General features: G+C 38.3%; 2 protein-coding genes across 4 annotated transcripts in view; one reads left to right on the top strand and one right to left on the bottom strand.

Annotated features, from left to right (window-relative positions):
- Indy (tricarboxylate transporter protein I'm not dead yet) overlaps nt 1-9,957 on the bottom strand; it is a 63,610-nt gene extending 53,653 nt beyond the window's left edge. The window contains exon 1 of the mRNA XM_089733857.1: nt 9,716-9,957. The gene's annotated coding sequence lies outside the window, so the exon portion shown is untranslated. The remainder of the gene's footprint in view (nt 1-9,715) is intronic.
- The window catches only part of PIG-S (phosphatidylinositol glycan anchor biosynthesis class S), a 91,324-nt gene that overhangs the window by 36,283 nt on the left and 33,560 nt on the right, over nt 1-21,481 (top strand). The window contains exon 1 of one of the 3 annotated variants that reach the window (XM_028172858.2): nt 9,999-10,065. The exons of 1 other annotated variant lie outside the window; for it this stretch is intronic. In XM_028172858.2, the coding sequence (XP_028028659.2) occupies nt 10,056-10,065 (10 nt within the window). In that variant the 5' untranslated portion in view covers nt 9,999-10,055. Of the gene's footprint in view, nt 1-9,998; nt 10,066-10,128; nt 10,260-21,481 lie in introns of those variants that run through there. One more of the 3 variants, XM_028172869.2, reaches the window with a different exon arrangement.

Here is a 21,481-nt window from a genome sequence, read left to right as displayed (position 1 = left end):
TTGGACAAGCTCACAGCCCACCTGGTGTTAAGTGGTTACTGGAGCCCATAGACATCTACAACGTAAATGCGCCACCCACCTTGAGATATAAGTTCGAAGGTCTCAAGTATAGTTACAACGGCTGCCCCACCTTTCAAACCGAAACGCATTACTGCTTCACGGTAGAAATAAGCAGGTATGTAATAAATTTGCAAGTAGTACGTTTCTGTGAAGTTTCATTGGTATAAAATTTTATAATAGTTTTACTACGAGTATTAGCTTAGACGGTAGAAGCCAAGGGTTTCAATGTGCAAAATTATTTTGTAAATGTCTATGACGAAGGGTAGGAATTAATATTGTGGCGGTAGCCATCACAGAACAGAAGATATTTGACAGATGCCTGAATCTCGCTAACGACATTTTCAAGATAAGCTTGCGTATATACAAGTTCTGAACTACAACATTCGGACGCCCACTGAGTTACTCGCCGGGTCTTTTCAGTGGGTCGCGTTTCCGATCCGGTGATAGATTCTGCGAAGCACTGCTCTTGCTAGGGTCAGTGTTAACACTCCGGTTTTAGCCTCGTGAGCTCACCTACACACGTTAGAAATAGTCGTGAAATAGTCTCTCAAGGCTATCAGCATAGGTAGGGGAAAAAAACGTTCGGACTGTCGGTCTACCGAGCAATATCACCCGCTCGGTGGCGATAAGATCTCTTTGTCGTTTTTTTTTTTTTTTTATTGCCCTTGTAGGCAGACGAGCATACGGCCCGGCCCACCTGATGGTGAGTGGTTACCGTCGCCCATGGAATTCAGCAATGCCAGGGGCAGAGCGAAGCCGCTGCCTACCGCTTAATACTCTCCACAAGCCTCGTTTGAAGAAGGACATGTCATAGCGCTCGGGAAACACCGTGGAGGGGAGCTCATTCCATAGCCGGATGGTACGTGGCAAAAAAGTATATCTACAATATCATCTTAAATTAGCACAAGGGACAAGTTTTGATTAAAAGAAAAACTATGGTTTTAAGTCAATTCATTTTGTAACGCCAAGCGAAAGACCGCAAATTTTTGCAAAATTAAAATTTCATACCAATCTGTGTTTGTGAACTCAGAAAAGGTGACGAACAACAAACACTCATTCAACAAAGTTATAAACAAACAATATAACGTAAACAAATAACTTTTAAATGAACAAGTAATGATGATACACACAACCGCAAGATCAATGGAATGTTCACAATATAGGGAAATATTATTTAATACAGCTACAATATGTTTTCCATTGGACCAGTAATAATAAATCAACTTTTATTTATTTATTTTTATTGCTTAGATGGGTGGACGAACTCACAGCTCACCTGGTGTTAAGTGGTTACTGGAACCCATAGATATCTACAACGTAAATGCGCCACCCACCTTGAGGTAAAAGTTCTAAGATCTCAGTATAGTTACAACGGCTACCCCACCCTTCAAACCGAAACGCATTACTGCTTCACGGCAGAAATGGTGGTAGATTCTGAAAAGCACAGCGCTTGCTGGGGCTGGTGTTAGCAAATTCTCGCAGGTTGAGCCCGTGAGCTCACCTACCTGTTCGGGTGTAGCTGGAATAACCCCCTATGCTACCGTAAAGGTAGCAAGAAAAGAAGGTAGCGAATAGGTAGATAGTATTGTCTAGAGCAACCTTTCCCAAAGTGGGCGATAACGCCCCCTTGTGGGTGCTGCAGGCCTAAAGGGGGGCGGTAAGAGACCCAGAAAAAAAGGAGGCGTTGTGTAGAGGCTTGGGAGGCGATTTGTAATTACATCTAGGAGGACTCTTAGACACCGACAGAGTTCTCGCTATAGTAATTTTTGAAGTAAGTGAAAAAAATGGAAGCGTTAAAAAATAATTTATTCTCAAAGAGGGCAGTAGACAAAAAAGTTTGGGAACCACTGGTCTAGAGAGCCAGCAATCCAAAACAAAAACGGTGGCGCGATGACCTCTCGTCCGAAACCACTGAACTTGCGCGTCTACTAATACTAAATTACGTTGCGCGAACTGGAAAAAGCTCACTAATGAGCTTACTAATACGATTCCGGTTACCGTATCAGAAATCAAAGTTTCGCCATCGCATTTATCGTAATAATAGAGAAACCGACAGTAGAAAAATCGGACTTAATGCGCCTACATTGAAACGTCGGTTGGGGTCAGCATATTTAGTCAGCCAGAAAGAGAGGTGACAATTTAGAGAAGTTGCTGGTAACGGGCAAGGTATGCGGAAGAAGGTCCAGAGGCAGAAGTCCAATGCGTTGGTCGAACCAGATACGCTTAACTCTCAACATTTCAGTCCACGTTGCTATTCATATAGCCGAGGATAGGCAGGAGTGGCGCAGGATAATCCAAGAGAAAGTTTTTAGAGGAGGCCACGACCCTCAGCATTAGGGTATATAGACGCAAAAAGCAGACGGTGTTAAGTACGCTTAACACTTATCTGCTGCCTATTCTCCTTTTTTTTCCTACCTAAGCTGATAGCCTTGAGAGGCTATTTCAGCGTAACCTTAACTAGTAGGTGAGCTTACGGGGCTCAAACCTGACGACGTTGCTATCACGAACCCTAGCTAGAGCCGTGCTTCGTAGAATCTACCACCGGATCGGAAACGCGACCCACTGAGAAGATCCGGCTAGAAACTCGGTGGGCTGTGTCTGTGGGTTAATTTACTCGTTGAGCCCTTCGTCGCAAGCGACGGGTTCGACGAGAACGTTGACCACACCAATAGAATATACTACTATTAGCCACATATGACGTCACACGTTGTCACTGTGCACGGTGACGTGAAAAAAACGTTAGAATTCGTTTAAAACGTAAATCATAAATATGTATTTTACAGACCAGTGATTAAATAATTGTTTTATTACACTAAAATACCTTGTAAATACCTTGACTTAGAACTTATATCTCAAGGTGTGTGGCGCATTTACGTTGTAGATGTCTATGGGTTCCAGTAACCACTTAACACCAGGTGGGCTGTGAGCTCGTCCACACATCTAGGCAATAAAAAAAAATTTTAATTTTAAAGTTGCTCTTTGATTTTCTTCCGTTTGTCAAACTTAGAATCAAAACAAAAGAATATTTATTTATATAAGAAAGCTTAGGTATTTGTGTCGTGTAAACTGTGATACAATTATAAAATAACATTTGTCTTCTCATTAATACAATGTTTAAACTTCTTTTTTTTGGAGTTTACTCCTTTAGAATCGATTTACATATATAGGCCCGGGGTATGAAAATTATGGGGACCAAAATCGTACTAGCATGTCACACGAAATGCGTTATGCGCCTAGCATGTCACACGAAATGCGTTATGCGCCTGATTGGCTCCTGATTGCGTGATGCGTGCGCGCGCCAATCAGGAGCCAACGCGCGGCCGCGTTATCGCAGGTGACGCCGGGCTGCTGCGCCGGCAGTCCGCCACAAAGCCTCGTACTGATCGCGCGTTTCTCTCATTATTGTATTTTCATATATTTGTTAGTCGTTTGTTTTGTGTCTCGTTAATTTGTTAATAATCTGTTGTGTATCGTGTTGTCGTAATATAGAACTATTTCTCGTATTGTTTCGTTTAATTTTTTATATCCAGTAAACTCCAGTCGTGCGTCGGAGCGGACACACACACTTTTTTTTTTATCGTAACATCGATTCATTTATTATTATCCACATTGTAGACTGCGCTAGACATGTGTTATTTAATACTAATATTTGTACAAATGTGGTCCTTTTTAAAATTATCTTACCGTTTATTTCCACAAATTATGCAAGTTTCATTCGACTCGATAAACACAACGACTCTTTTTTGATTCCGATGTGGGCAGTGACGTAAATTTCATTCGAACGTATGTATGCAAATTTCGTTTTGTATATATATATATATATATATATATACTAGCCGTACTCGCCCGCTTCGCTGGGTATTTAAAATTAATAATATTATTTATTGTCATTATTATTTGGGAATCCAACACTCATATAAATATTAGCCTATCCATTAAGTACATGTATTTTCTACGTGGATACCAAGCTTCAAGTCAATCGGACGCATGGTTCAGTAGTTATAACGGAACATCCGTAAAAACCACTGTAGATTTATATAGCTGACCCGGCAGACTTCGTAGTGCCTCAGTCGATAAATAAAATATTTAAGCTTTTGTATAAAATAAACTTATAACAAACAAAAGGAAAGGAAAAACAAAATTGTTATTTTTGTTTAATTCCGAGCATTTTTATATTTATCTACCTTTTAAGGCTTTTCTGGACTTCTACAAAAAATTCAAGACTAAAATTAGCCAAATCGGTCCAGCCGCTCTCGAGTTTTAGCGAGACTAACGAACAGCGATTCATTTTTATATATATAGATTAGTATAGATGTGTTTGTATGAGGAGGTAAGTTTATCCTTTTGTTAGTTTATTCAGCATTGCTTACTATTAAATAATATATGTATGTAGTTCATTAATAGTAAAATTTTAAATGAACATTTTCGGGTTATCGTGGTCAGGATTTTAGGTCGAAATGATAAAATTTTATTGTACATTTTGTCATCGTTTCATGAAACGCATGCTAACATTCAAGTTTTTTTTAATTTATTGCTTATATGTGTGGACGAGCTCACAGCCCACCTGGGGTTAAGTGGTTACTGGAGCCCATAGACATCTACACCGTAAATGCGCCATCCACCTTTAGATATAAGTTCTAAGGTCTCAGTATAGTTACAAAGGTTGCCCCGCCCTTCAAACCGAAACGCATTACTGCTTCACGGCTTAAATAGGCAGGGCGGTGATACCTACCCGTGTGGACCAGTTAAAAATCAGAAGACTTGAAGTTGTTGAAAATTATACTCAAACACGTACGTACATAGTTAAATATTATATAGATCACGTAATATCGTGTTAAAAATGATAAGTAAAAAAAGCACAACGATTATTTTTTTCTAGAAAATGTTGAAATTTTTATTAAAATTACCTTGTGTTTACAAGTTTAAAATAAACTTGATAAGATGCACGTTGAAATGACAAAAGCAATGGGAGCACTCGCAGAACTTTTCTGTACGTTCCATTAGAATCTCAATGGGATTCCAATATTCATAAACAGCCGTTTTTTTTCTTCCTAACCGTGACCTCGTGAGCCCATCAATGTAATAAAAAATAAAATAATAACGCAACATTAAAAATTGGAGTTAAATCCGTTAAAGTAATTCCTAATTATGTCTGCGACTGGATAAAACTGAGAAAAATACTAATTAATATTATTCTATCTACCTATTTCTGCCGTGAAGCAGTAATGCGCATTCGGTTTGAAGGGTGGGGCAGCCGTTGTAACTATACTTGAGACCTTAGAACTTATATCTCAAGGTGGGTGGCGCATTTGCGTTGTGGATGTCTACGGGCTCCAGTAACCGCTTAACACCAGGTGGGCTGTGAGAATAACGCAACATTTAAAAAACGCGAGCTTAAACTCGTTAAAGTAATTTCTAATTATGTCTACGACTGAATAAAACTGAGAAAAATACTAAATAGTATTACATAAAATCTTATAATATTACTAGCGACCCGCCCTCGCTTCGCTTCGGAAACATTAAAACACACATGAAACCAAAAAAAAAAAAAAAAAAAAGTAGCCTATGTTCATCAGGGACAATGTCGGCTTCTAATGGAAAAAGAATTTTTCAAATCGGTCCAGTAGTTTCGGAGCCTATTCGAAACAAACAAACAAACAAATCTTTCCTCTTTATAATATTAGTATAGATTAGTATAGATATAGATGTCTGAATTGAACCTGAAACATGTGCGCCTCTTGTTAGTCCGCGCACACGCGTCACATGCATTGTTATCGAGTTCAGAATTCGCGAAAGGTCTGGGTTACTTGCATGCGCCGCGACGGAAGATGTTATATATTATTACGTATATCAAAATATTTACTTTGGGAAATTTCCCGGAAAATCTGCTGTTTTCGTTCTGATGAAATAAACAGCAGTATTTTCCATGGCTTTCGACGATATGGACTGATTTTATAGGAACCCCTTCTTACCACATACTTAAGCGTGGATGCTGTCGCCTACCAGGAGGTAGGTACCACCACGCTGCCTATTTCTGCCTTGAAGCAGTAATGCGTTTCGGTTTGAAGGTTGGGGCAGCCGTTGTAACTATACTGAGACCTTAGAACTTACATCTCAAGGTGGGTGGCGCGTTTACGTTGTAGATATCTATGGACTCCAGTAACCAATTAACACAAATTGGGCTGTGAGCCCGTACACACATCTAAGCAATAAAAAAAAATTGAAAATTACAATCTTAAACGATTTAAAATGAGTCATTATATGGAAGCTGTCACAGGAGAGTTGCAAGGTCTTCTATAACATGAAAAAGCCTTCATTTAATTCAATTATTTAACTCGGTAATAACGATTGTCAAGAATAAGGACATTGCAAATGAATCGAGGAAAATTATATAGCAGAATGTATAATTAATATTTTTAATTGGTTATAAAAATCAATCCTTCCGATATTGTTCTATCGGACGTCTTCAAGTAAATATATCGAGCCCGGGAAGTAAATGAATTTTCAGGGATTAGGTCTTTATCGCTTATGAAGAGACTATCTTAATATTTCTGCCATTAAAACATATATGCGTTCCAGTTTGAAAGGTTCAAACTTAGGTATCAGGTTGAGTGGCAGATTTTGCGATATTACGTCCATGGGCATTGACTGCTAAGCTTACTATTGAGTCTGTGCTTATATACAGAGCGTGAGTATTATGTAAGTTGATAATGATAAAGGACACGACAGCCTGCAACATGTTTATTGTGCGCGACTCGACTAAACCAAGACCGCTACACTTACTAACATCGGTACTCATGAATTTTAACTGTAACAGCGTTCTAGTTGGAAATATCTGTTACTATAACCCTTTCCCAACGTAATAGAGTTTCAAATCTTGAATCTTTGTTTTTTTTATTGCTGAGATGGGTGGACGAGCTCACAGCCCACCTGGTGTTAAGTGGTTACTGGACCCCATAGACATCTACAGCGTAAATGCGCCACCCACCTTGAGATATGAGTTCTAAGGTCTCAGTATAGTTACAACGGCCGCCCGACCCTTTAAACCGAAACGTGTTACTGCTTCACGGCAGAAATAGGCAGGGCGGTGGTACCTACCCGTGCGGACTCACAAGAGGTCCTACCACCAGTAATTACGCAAATTATAAATTTGTGGGTTTGATTGTTATTACACGATGTTATTCCTTCACCGTGGAAGTCAATCGTGAACATTTGTTGAGTACGTATTTCATTAGAAAAATTGGTACCCCGGCTGAGATTTGAAAACCGGTGCATCGCTCAACACGAATGCACCGGACGTCTTATCCTTTAGGCCACAACGATCTCTAGATAAACGACGACATTGAAGTTACGTAATCGAAGGCAAACCACTATATTCAAAGTGATCAGCTACTACTGGACTATGCCTCTAATTCTACTCCCATCGCCAATGCAGACAGATATTCCTACACCCGAAAATAGCTACACACAATTTGCCACGTACCATCCGGCTATGGAATGAGCTCCCCTCCACGGTGTTTCTCGAGCGCTATGACATGTCCTTCTTTAAAAGAGGCTTGTGGAGAGTATTAAGCGGTAGGCAGCGGCTTGGTTCTGCCCCTGGCACTGCTGAAGTCCATGGGCGACGGTAACCACTCACCATCAGGTGGGCGGTATGCTCGTCTGCCTGCAAGGGCAATAAAAAGAAATGCCCTATTCAAAAAATATGCCCCTAAAACTTTATCGCAACGAAAGTCTAAACCGGAACTTCAATAGCGCCAACGTGATCTTTGGACCACGGCCGTCGTAAATATTTAAATATAGCCCAGTTACGATAGACGAATCGTGTATAATTACTTGAATGCTTTCTTTGAATGTTTATTTTAATGCATTGCATGGCTGTGATCCATCAGAAACTATTATTATGTGGTTGTTATCATTGTCAGTACTGACCCTAACCCTGACGGTAACTAGTAATGATCAGCTAGTATTAAACTGGTATTTTTAATGTCATAAAAATGCAGTACTTAATCACAGTGTGGACGTACTAACTCTAATGAATATTAAACTACTTATAGAATCAATTGTGATAAGTTTGAAACTGTTTCTTAGGATTACAAGATTATATGATTAATATTCCTCAAACAACGAGCTCTTATTACTTTCAGCATCATCATTACTATTTGTTATACCTTCTTATAGCAAATATTTTATTATCAGCTACGAAGCTCTTGTTACCGCAGTCTGTAAGAGAATTTTAATTCCATTCATGGTTCGGTGTTATTAAGGTTCCGGTATACCCTTGTAAAATTATAATATTACTTAATTTTTTCTGAATTTTTTAACTCTAGGGTTGTGCATTTTCACAAAATATTAAGTGTATCGAAATTTTTTACAAATCATTTTATTAAAAAAATAATTACGAACCCTAAATTGATAACTCAGATTTTTATTTATTTGTGATGTTAGAGTTATAAGACTTATCTATATATATCTTTAAGACTTATAACTTTCGGGGTTATGCGATTTTACAGATGCACTAGGGAGCCGCTTGGCTGATTACTCGATATTCCTGATTTTTAATAGCGAAGATTACTATTTACCCTCAGATGGGCATTATGATCGTTTGCTTTCAACGGCAATAAGAGGAACCTTTTGCGAGATTTTTACCAACTTGAAATGTGGGTGATGAACGTGGGCGAAATTTGAAATGATGACTGATCAACTATATTTTTTATTAGCTGACCCGGCAGACTTCATAGTGCCTCAATCGATAAATAAAAGACACATCAAGGGGACACATCAAAGGAAAAACAAAATTGTTTGTTTTTATATAATTCCGAAGTTTTTTATATTTTCTCACCTTTTAAACCTTCCCTGGACTTCCACGAATAATTCAAGACCATCTTCCGAAGACATTTCATAGTTCTGCAATGCCTTTTAATGTAAATCTTAAAAGCTCTAATTCATTTTTCGACTGTCGATGCTTTTATAAGCTTTGAACTTGAGGCTAGGACGAAAGCACGCGCTATATATATTGAATTGGAATTATCTTGACCGCCAACGATGGAACAAACGTATTCAAGAAAAAAATACAAGTCATAGTGTCTTTGACTATAATATATATTGTATGCAAATTGGTTATACCACTGTTTTTCTTTATCAGCATATACACATTTTTATTTTACATACCTAATTGGTTTTGTGCCTTAAATTTAAATCAATCTGACTGGATCTGGTGCTTTCATTGGTAAAACGGCTGCATCGTCACAGCATATTCAACTATGGATATGATTTCTGATTGGAATCGGGCTATGTATCCCAAAGTTTGACATTTTGATTTTATACCTCAAAACGAGTACTCTGTGGTAATGTCTAAAGGCTCCGGTATTTGATAGGTACGTACGTTGATGTTTCGTTTGCCCAATTACAACAGAAAAAAATAAAATAAAAATATGCTACTAGCTAATTTTTGTAGTTGCAATCTCTAAAGCTTATTCTTTATCGGGTTTTATGGCTTATTTTACAGTTGTATTCGTAGCAGTCATTTTTATGACATTATCGTTTGTGTATTAACGCTATGAATATTTAAATCACACATTGTCTACATAAAACTTGCATTCATCGTAGCGCGGTTCTAATAAATAATAAATGAGACACATTTATTAAAACTCACCTGAATTTAAAAAATCCTTTGTATTCACACCGAATACAGATCGAATCACGTACGAATGATAAATATAGAAAATAGCACAGCACGTTTTATTTTAATGTAAAGATGTTTTTTTTTTTAAACACAATACGTAAATAAATTTTAGCGGGAAAATATATTAGTTGCACAGGCGTCCAGCACGCAACACGAATGCGGACTGACTGACTGAAATCAGAACTGTCAAACGCAGAGCAACTGGGCAACTGCTGTTATTATATGCTGGACTTTATTTTTTTTCTAGACAGTATTCGCTTCTAGTCTCGTGCGTTGAGAACGCGACGGCCTTTTTTTTTTTTTTCGTGCGATGTGCAAAGGTTCGTAATGCATGCGTTAAATTCACGTGTGCGCTCTTAGTAATTAATTATTTATGTTATTGAGGCGTGGAACTGAGCCGTTTTGTTGGCGTAGAGAGAAGGTCGCAGGGGAAATGACCGTTGTTACGTTGACATCCGTACGAACGAGTATTACGTAAATATATCGATTTCCTGTTTTTGCAAAACAATATATCGTAAGTAAGAAAAACAAAACGATCATTTCGTCGCAAAAATCTTAATAACAGTCTTACAAATACGTAATATGTACTATAAAACGTTGCAATAACTAACACGTGTATAATATTTAATTTAGCGCTTCTAACGAGGAAAATATTATAATAATTATATTAAATATGCTATGTATACAAAATGAACACAACTATACTATGAGATTTTTTGTGTGTATAAAAATACATTTACGATTATTGAGAATAACAATAACATTAACCACGAGACGTCTAACTTTAGCGTAGAGGCATGTTCTGAATATTATGTAACATTAAATGCGCGCGAATTTTTTGTAGACTCTGTGCGATGCGCGCGAAATATCATGAATATCATCAATTTTAACATAATATTAATTACATGTTTCGATGAAATGAATTTTTTTATAAGTAACTGCCCCGATACGAAAGCATTTCGTCTTTTGCTATGGGTTTATTTATTTATTTATTTATTAAGTTGCACCAACAAAGTGATCATCAATACAAAACATTAACAAATTGACAAAAGTTCATGGCAGATGTCACCTCAATTATAGGTGCAATCGACAGTGCATTAACATCAAAAATAAAAAAATATATACAGCTAAGATTTGATTACATTTCATTCATTGCTTGCTTAAGATTAATTTAATTGGGAGATGATCCGCGACAGATTTTTCCTGTAAGTAGTGAGACAATTATAAAAAACATCTATTTCACTTAAAATAAGTTCAGCGCAATCGGACAACTCCGAATGAACATTGACGGAGACCGCGCTACCGTGGACATTATTGTAGTCCCAAAGGATTCTGTTTAAGGGAGAGTAAGCACCTAAATTCGAACGAGCGGGCTTTCTTATAAACGGTTTATATTTCTTCGTTCTTGGTAGGTACTTAGGGGCTGATATTTTTATCTGGGTTAATAGATTAGGTGTGTCGGTTATTCCATGAATTAATTTGTACAGAAATATTTTACTAAATGTATTTGACAAAGTAAATGCTTCGACCAGAAATCGAATCCGGAGCTCCCAATATAGAGATAAGAAGCGATAGTATTTACTTGGGCAGCTGTTAGCAAATCCCAACCCTCCTGGCTGAGCCTTTGCTCGCCCTTCTGTCTTGTTGAAACTGGAGAGGCCACCGGGCCACCAGTAATCCCTGATTCATAAAAAAAGATAATATTTACACTAGTCATAAGGTATATTATAGGTCTGCATAAGTATGCACCACAAACCCGTCCCTACCTTACATTCCCGATCCTGCGGACAGAATGGAAAGCAGTCGACGTCGCCCAAAACTTCGGATCCTCCCGATCCACTAACGGAGCTTTTAGGTACCTCAAGCACCGGTCATCGTCGTCGTCGAACCCGTTGCTTGCGACGAAGAGCTCGACGAGCAAATTAACCCACAGACACAGCCCACAGAGTTTCTCGCTGGATCTTCTCAGTGGGTCGCGTTTCCGATCCGGTGGTAGATTCTACGAAGCACGGCTCTTAGTTCGTGTTAGCGACGTCGTCTGATTTGAGCCCCGTTTGCTCACCTACTAGTTAAGGTTACGCTGAAATAGCCTCTCAAGGCTATCAGCGCAGGTAGGAAAAAAAACCTGTCCATTTCTATCGTGAAGCAGTCCTGACTTCCGTTTTGAAGGATTACGTTTTTAACCCTCAACCGATCGTCTTAAATTTATTAATGATGAAAATAGCATCAGATCATATCGCGTACCAGACGAAGCAGGAAGCTGTTGGCATTGCCTCGGATTTTTTGTTCTGTTTAGTCCTAAAATAACGTAGGACCGGCCCTGGCAGCCCAGAACGGAAAAACATTGAAACATCTCACTTTCATAACGTTATTTACATGTTCACTATTATTACAAATGTTTAAAAACATAAATATATTCTTAACAAGTTTTTGATCGCGATTTCGTCCTCGTGGATTAGGTACTTTGGGATAACGCTAAATTTTACCCCTGTCTTCATTTACGTAGAAGATGAACATATTTTTGAATAACAGATCTAGATCTATCTAACACTGAAAGTTTTTTTTCAAATCGGACCAGTAGTTCCTGAGATTAGCGCCTTCAACCAAACAAACAAACTCTTCAGCTTTATAATATTAGTATAGATACGCATTACAGTACTAAAAAGTTTCTTTTTTTTGTGTGTTTGAATAAGAAGAAGACGGTCTTCGTTAGTGTTATATGGCTATTACTAAAGTCAATAGACATCTCTTTTTGACTTCGCAAATTCAGTATATCGCACACGATTTCGTTCCATAGTCTCACTACGACCGGGTCTTGTGGACTTTGACATAGAGACGAAACAATCATCACGAGACGTAATTAGCGCTTCGTATAAGACGTATTTCGCAGCATTAAATAAGTATAGTTTATAACATTTCACACCTTGTTACCGCTTTTAAATGTAACTAATATAGCTTGCAAAAAAAAATTGCTTAGAGGGGTGGACGAGTTCACAGCCCATCTGGTATTAAATGGTTACTGGAGCCCATAGACTTCTACGACGTAAATGCGCCACCCACCTTAAGATATCAGTTCTAAGGTCTCAACGGCTGCCCCACCCTTCAAACCGAAACGCATTTCTGCTTCACTGCAGAAATAGGCAGAGCGGTGGTACCTACCCATGCGGACTCACAAGAGGTCCTACCACCAGTTTGCCATAAAAATCTTATGCTTGTGTTTGTCTAACAAGTTTTCATGGATTGAGACACGACGTCGTGTTAAATAGGCAATAACATGATCCCGTATTCGATATCTTCGTCAATCTCGTAGGTCCGCGGTCCATCTCCGGATGCTACTAGTCCTAACGATACTTGAAACCAAAGCGTTTGTCTGTGCGTTTAACGTTTGCCTACGTTTGCCGCTAGGGGCGCTGTTCCAACTGCATACAAATTTGAGTTAACTTTTACGTTATCGAGAACGTTAAAAAAAACTCGCACTAAGCACACTGTACTTAACTGTAATTCGTGTAGCTACTTAGCTATAATTTCGGTACTTAACTGTAATTAATGTTGATCCTAAACTGTAATTTCTATGTTAAACTAATTAGTCGTGTCCTTTAAATCGTTTGCTCACTACTGGATACCTTAATGAACCCTTCTCTGTATCGCGTATAACTTTATTTTTACTAATTTATGTAAGTGACACAGTGAAACGCATCATAGATAATCGTGTCAAGTCAAGTTGAAATCGCGCGAGTTTGACCGGTCCATCTCTTCTGAATGCGTTTTCCTGAATGTTTCTCTTGAGACGAATTAAAAAATATTTTATAACTTGAATTTCTTGTATCGATTTAATCTACATTTCGTTCTCTATCTATAAAACCAGAAGTCTAGAGTTCCGCAAATCAAATATTAGGGGTAACAGATCATTTTAATTATGTTTTTAGAACATGATCAAACTATTGTCATTATTTATTGACAGTGATTGATTTACAATCTTTTTTTGTTTTTAATTTACTCACAGATTATTTTTAAAACGCCAAAGCAAGGAAGTAAGATATACTCGTACTTGTAGAAATCGGAAGTTAAATGTTAAATGTCACTCGTAATAATAACCTTAGATTCTTATTTATTCTTAACTAGCTGACCTGGCAGACTTCGTAGTGCCTCAATCGATAAAATACCTAAACTTTTGTATAAAATAAACTTAAAACAAAAGGAATCCGTCCGACGAGGGACACATCAAAGGAAAAACAAAATTGTTATTTTTATTGAATTTTAAGCATTTTCATATTTATCTTCGTTTTAAACCTTCTCTGGACTTCCACAAATAATTCAAGAACAAAATTAGCCAAATCGGTCCAGCCTTTCTCGAGTTTTAGCGAGACTAACGAACAGCAATTCGTTTTTATATATATAGATAGATGTATAGATTTACAGTTAATCAACGTATACAGTTTTGAACAGATCTTACATCAACCATTTAATGAGAGATCTCGGCAAGCATTGGGATCATTGTACTTTGATATTGAAGTTTTTAAGGAATACGATCCCTTTTTTTTTCCTACCTAAGCTGATAGCCTTGAGAGGCTATATCAGCGGAACCTTAACTAGTAGGTGAACTCACGGGGCTCAAACCTGATGACGTTGCTAACACGAGCCCTAGCAAGAGCCGTGCTTCGCAGAATCTACCACCGGATCGGAACGCGACCCACTGAGAAGATCGGGCGAGAAATTCAGTGGGCTGTGTCTATGGGTTCATTTACTCGACGAGCCCGAGGACGGTGCTTAAGGTACCTAAAAGCACCGTTAATGGATCTGGAGGATCCGTAAAGACGTGTTTAGGGCGACATCGACTGTTTACCATTCGGTCCACAGATATAATGCAGATTTTAGAACAGCGCATCTGGTTTTTAATAACGTGGATTGAATACAAGACTTAGCTTCCTAGCTCGCGTAACCGGTTCTCGGTGGGGGCGCGGCGCCAACCTTGACACGCAAGACAGACACGAAAGTACCTACGCAGTCTACAGCTTGTGACGTACCTACACGTTTCGATGTCTTGCATCTGTGTATAATAAACGTTTTTTTTTGTTTTAACGCGCTTTTGTTAGCTCCGTACGTACGTACGTATGTATGTTCGTTCTCATTGTAACGGAATCATTGAGAGTATTTCTGAAGCGGGATCCAAGACGTCGGATTAACCTGAAAATTTTGCATCAGCAATAATTTTAGAACAGTGGCGACAGAATAAAGAAATAGATGAAATTAATTGTCGCTTCGGTTTGTTATTTATGCGTGTTTTTTGTTTTAAGCTACGCATATTATTATAGAGGCATTGTCTTCTGCTTAGCCACATTCTTGGTGTGGGGGTCGTGCTCGTTATGCTTTCACAATTCTTTTTCTGTTCTTTTTCCTTCTGGCTGCGGGTCTGGTGCTTTCGCGCGTTTAAAAGAGGTAATCATAAATCGTTTTCTCGCATTAAAACTGTATAATCTCAAAACTTACTAATTTTACAGGAGAGCGTTTTAAAGCGTTTAATATGTAATATTTTTAATGTTAATCATCATTGCAACATTAACTTTTTAACGATTACATTTTCTTTCTTTTAAAGTAAGATAAAATTATGTATTAATTTTGTCTAAAAAAAAAAAAAAAACTAAACTAGTACAGTATTTATGAGAAAAATATTGGTAATACCAAATGTTTCCGCATATTAACTCAATTTCGAATATTTTTGGAAATTGTACACTTTTAATGCGAAACAACCGCTAACCGATAACCGTTGGGGTAAACGCGTTCTTGAGTGGAGACCGCGAACTGGAAAACGCAGTGCAGGACGCCCTCGGGCTCGATGGAGTGATGATCTGTGCAGGGTGGCTGGCAGGAACTGGATGAGAGAAGCCGAGGATCGTGCACAGTGGCGAACAATTGGAGAGGCCTATGTCCAGCATTGGACTGCTATAGGCTGATGATGATGATGATGAATGCGAAAAAGCGAAATATCAAATAATAGTACTCCTACGTGCACAGTTCTCAAAAAAAAAACCCCTATTAAGTCGCTGGTAGCCTAAAAGCATAGGCCTTTAAGAAGCTCGCTTCTCGCTGGCGGTTAGGTGAGCTCACGGGCTCAATATTAGAGAATATACTAACACTAGCCCTAGCAAGAGTAGCGCTTCACAGATTCCGCCACCAGATCGGAATCTCGACCCACTGAGAAGATCCGGCGAGGATATGTTATAATTGGCTGTTGACGACTGGACTAGCCAGTCAGGGTTAACTAATTACCGCCTAGCTTTCTGCCAATATGTCCGTAATATTCAAGCTACGGTATGGTAACATATAAATGGTAATCGTGATGTTAAAGACCGTCAGTATAAAAACAATTAACAATTACTTATACGGTTGAATTTTGCATTTTATTATTATCGTCACATTTTATTGTCTGACGTTTTAAATATTTTACAGTTTTCGGGGTCATGGACGACTGAAGTGGTTTTCATCGACAAATATGTATTATTTCGACTACCGTCTATTTTTATCTATATCTATACTAATATTATAAAGAGGAAAGATTTGTTTGTTTGTTTGTTTCGAATAGGCTCCGAAACTACTGGACCGATTTGAAAAATTCTTTTTCCATTAGAAGCCGACATTGTCCCTGATGAACATAGGCTACTTTTTTTTATTTTTTTTTATTTTTATTTTTTGGTTTCATGTGTGTTTTAATGTTTCCGAAGCGAAGCGAGGGCGGGTCGCTAGTTTATTTATAAAAAGCTTTGTTTTACCTTTTTATATATTTATATTTATTTTTATATACATTTAGACTTTTACGTTTCGTTTCACGCAGAACAAATTAACACGTGTCTTGAAGTCTGGCAATTTATTTATTTATTTTATTGAATTGAAAAACAATAAGTTATAACTAACCTCCTTCAAATATTTTCTTGTTACAACAATAATAATCTACAATAATCTCTTTCTAAACTGCTTTCGGATTAATAATAATATATTTACGAATGAACGATATAACTGTAAAACATTAAACATAATTACTGCGGAGTACCGACAGATAACTTTTAAAGTCCATTGGTATTGTTATCGTCAGGTCATTCTTATCTATCATAATGCAGTAAAACATTAAAATTAAAAGTAATCAACGGCTATTCTTAGTTTTTAGTTAATTACTTGTCGCCAAAAGATAATACCAATTTGAAATAATGTCAACGGTATAGGATCTAGTTGTAAGCACCATCATTATGTGAGTCAGGTGTAAGCAGCGGCTTGGCTCTACCCCTGGCATTGCTGAAGTTCATGGGTGACGGTAACCACTCACCATTAGGTGGGTCATATGCTCGTCTACTTACAAGGGCAATAAAGAAATAAAAAAGTGTAAGGGGAAGTTGAATTATGTAGTAGGAGTTTTTTTTTATTCCTTGGATGTGATGTGTGGCTTACGTGTGCATTTACGTTGTTGTAGATGTCTATGAGCTCCGGTAACCACTTAACACCAGGTGAGCTGTGAGCTCGTCCACTCACCTAAGCAATAAAAAAAATTGTTATCCTCCTCCTTGAGTCGCATTCCTCATGTCTGAGGGTCATTACCATCTATTATTTTTGTGTGGATGATATTTCGCCATCTTCCATTGTTCTCAGCGATGTGTATGGCATCGGAGATTGTGGGTATCCAGAGTGGTGCGGATGTGGTCGGATCAGCGCATTGGATTGCGGCCACGAGATCTTTTGCCATTATTCTTGTCAGATACCATAAGTTTTTCAAGATTGTCACCACTCTTTCGGGCAATGTGACCGAAGAACTCAAATATCCTCTTAAGGCCGATGATTGAGAGCCTGATTTGGATAGTCATCAATAAGACAATAATCAAAACTGACATTTGAGTCGTACACAGATATATGTAGAAGCTTAAACTAAAGTATCTGTATGAATAAAGTCAATAATACTTTAATTAAAGACAAACAAATTATTTACATATTTGATTAAAAATAATGATAATTATGTAATTATGCTTCGTTACAAATTTGTTTTCTGTAATCAATGGGCCGCCTATTCATCAAAGTTGATCTATCTATACTAATATTATAAAGAGGAAAGATTTGTTTGTTTGTTTGTTTCGAATAGGCTCCGAAACTACTGGACCGATTTGAAAAATTATTTTTCCATTAGAAGCCGACATTGTCCCTGATGAACATAGGCTACTTTTTTTAATTTTTTTTTAATATTTTTTTTTTGGTTTCATGTGTGTTTTAATGTTTCCGAAGCGAAGCGAGGGCGGGTCGCTAGTTTATCATAAAATAAAAGAAATGGTCAATGGCTACTGAAAGTTCCTGCTGGATTTAAATCTCAGCAGTTTCATAAATTGATACCAGTTAGGACATACACCGGATCCTATTAGGCCATATGGACATTTCAGCATATTCCACAACATACATATATATACGTGGAAAAAGTTCATCTTAGGCACAAGGACTAACCGCGGAATTTAATAAAAAAATGACGTCATATCTGCAGTGGCTAAATATAATCTAGACACGAATCCGTCTACTGTGTAGAACATGAAAACATTTTGTCGGATTAAGTAAATAAGAATGGATGCCTAATATATTATCCACACTTTGCTCACGTCGCATCGTCACGTAACGAATGACGTAATCTATTATAACATAATAGATCGCTTAATTAATATTATCACATATAACAGAGATCTATCTCTGGCGCTCGGAAACCGTAAATACGCGAGATTGTGACGTAATTATCTATTAACACTGATGCCATCTTTAACGATGCCTCTTTTTGAAGAGTCCCGAATCTAATCTGATCCGAAAGGCGAATGGCAAAGTCTGGAGAAGACTATGCGGGTTTGAAGATGGGTGGGATATCATAACCCACTTGGTATGAAGTGTTTTTTTTTTTTTGCTTCGATGGGTAGACGAGCTCACAGCCCACCTGGTGTTAAGTGGTTACTGGAGCTCATAGACATCCACAACGTAAATGCGCCACCCACCATGAGATAGAAGTTCTAAGGTCTCAAGTATAGTTACAACGGCTGCCCCACCCTTCAAAGCCAAACGCATTACTGCTTCACGGCAGAAATAGGCAGGGTGGTGGTACCCACCCGCGCGGACTCACAAGAGGTCCTACCACCAGTAAAAATTATCGGAGCTCATAGACATCAACAAAGTAAATGACGCCACGCACCTTGAACCATGAGTTCTATACTCTATTCCAATTACGAAGTCCCATGAGACAGATGTTATTATTATGTTATTGTGTGTGTGTGAATTGATTGTATAATGATTTAGATTGATTATGTGTGTTTTTAAATGATGTTTACGACCATGAACAAAAGGGTGCATGGTATCAGTAGTTGTATAGATTTTATGATCAGATATGACTAGAAGGGTTATTTTGATAATATCCTGAAGAGCACCCCACGCTTTTTTTACAATAAAATAATTTTTTCTTACACTATTTATAATTCAAATTTATTAAAATTTAGTGTTTTCCGAGCGCTACAACATGTCCTTCTTCAAACGAGGGCAGCGGCTTGGCTCTGCCCCTGGCATTGCTGACGTCCATGAGCGACGGTGACCACTTAGCATCAAGTGAGCCGTATGCTCGTCTGCCTACAAAGGCAATAAAAAAATAATAGCTGATACGACTGCAAAATTTCAAGTTAATCGCATGTCTTGAAGTCGCTGAAAGGTTTGTTTAAAATTTATTTTACAAGAATACGTGCCAATGTAAAGTAAAAACATATTGTTACGCCGGTAACGCCACCTATCGCCGAATAGTCGAACGAATATCGAAGGATCTAGTAGCACCTAGAACGCCCGAGAAGTACAACTCCATCTATTGTCAGATAGCGGAACACAACACTCGACTTGTGTGGAATATTCTCGACGATTCTAGGGATTTCGTTTCGATTATAAAAGCGTTGCAGAGATGTCACGCAGTCCGATAGTAATCGGAACTACTCGAAGCGAAACAGCGAACGGATCACCGGAAGCGAAGCAGAAAGAGCGAATTGAGAATTTTAAAGTACTTGTGAAGTATTTTAAGTGATCTAAGTGCTAATACAGTGTTTACTTGTAAATCGGTACAATTTTTAGTTATCCCGAACCCCAGAGCGTAACAGTATTAAACATAGAATTGAAACTATATTCTATTTACGGTTTGATGCATTCAATTAATAATTTCCGATGTTTTCAATACTTTACAGTTTTCATGGTCGCTATTGACTATAAGGCGATACCAGCGCACACATGTAGTTCATTGTCGACATTTTACCTTTACCTCATTGTTACTTATGTTAACTACCTTCAAATGTGTGTATATAAATACTTATTTATGTTGGGAGCGCTTCGCACACAATTTATGGTAATTATTTTGCACGCCGTATAGACGCGAGATAGAATCGTAAAAGCGATTCGTCATTATGTCCAAAACGACTAGCAAATTTATATATCGTATATCACAGAGACCAAAAAAACCAAGCAAATATTATCGTTCCCAAAATTGTTGACGTGTTAATATATTCTTAATGTTTTACGGTACAGAGACGAAGTTCCAATAGATGGATGTCAAGGAATTGCGATAACGTCAGTCGTCAAGGTTCCGTTTACATGTACCGTCATAGTCGTGTAATTTTAACATAGATGCGACTGGAAACGCTGGGTCTAGAATAGTACCACTCGCTTCCCTTGAATATCGCAAAAGGCGAGTAAGGGATTCACCGGAGAATCGTCAGCAGACTTCTCCGAGCGTACCACGAGCACCAACCGGCATTTATTCAGCGAAGCACTGCTCTTGTTAGGGCCCGTGCCCGCAATTCTCTCACCTACCTACCAGCCTACCAGTCCGTTTGAAGTTGGAATAGCGCCTTAGGACTTACCAACGATTAGGTAAAGAATAAAGGGCCATTTAATGGTGTGGTTGGTCCTAATATCCACGCGGGACTGATCACCGCCTGCGTTCCAGTTTTAAGGATGGGACAGGCGTTATTTATTGCTTAAATGACGGCTACCCGAGCTCATGGATATACAAAAAGAATGTCATCCATCTAACGCGCGAGGCCAGTTTCGCTTGTATTGTATGACCTTTATCTTAGCCCATAAGAATTCAAAAGCTAATAATGATTATAATGTAGTTAAATACTGCTTCTAATATAACATACCTAAAAACTTGTGGGGTCATTGTTCTCTCACGATGCGTAAACTACCTCCGCGCTCGATAATACATATCGCTTTGACTGTACACACGGCTTCTTATTCCTTTACGGACAGATTAGGTGTTAACGTTAGCTTAGTAAACGCTGATTGTTCTTCGTATGTGTGTCTCTTGCACAGTAGATTATCATCATTTTTCATCATTTACTGGTGGTAGGACCTCTTGTGAGTCCGCGCGGTCGAGTACCACCACCCTGCCTATTTCTGCCGTGAAGCAATAATGCGTTTCGGTTTGAAGGGTGGGGCAGCCGTTGTAACTATACGTGAGACCTTAGAACTTATATCTCAAGGTTGGTGGCGCATTTACGTTGTGGATGTCTATGGGCTCCAGTAACCACTTAACACCAGGTGGGCTGTGAGCTCGTCCAACCTCCAAAGCAATAAAAAAAAATCGGACAAAGGAATATCACTTATATTCTCTATGCTCGTAGCTTGCTTTTTGTAATGTGTTGTAGGTATATACGACAAAAGGAAGATCTTCTACCGAGCGGGTGATATTGCTCGGTAGAC

This window comes from Bombyx mandarina, chromosome 16, assembly GCF_030267445.1.
Source record: "Bombyx mandarina strain Sakado chromosome 16, ASM3026744v2".
In the NCBI taxonomy this organism is placed as follows: Eukaryota; Metazoa; Arthropoda; class Insecta; order Lepidoptera; family Bombycidae; genus Bombyx; species Bombyx mandarina.
Note: the sequence above shows the minus strand (reverse complement) of the source record. Positions and strands in the feature narration are given on the sequence as shown.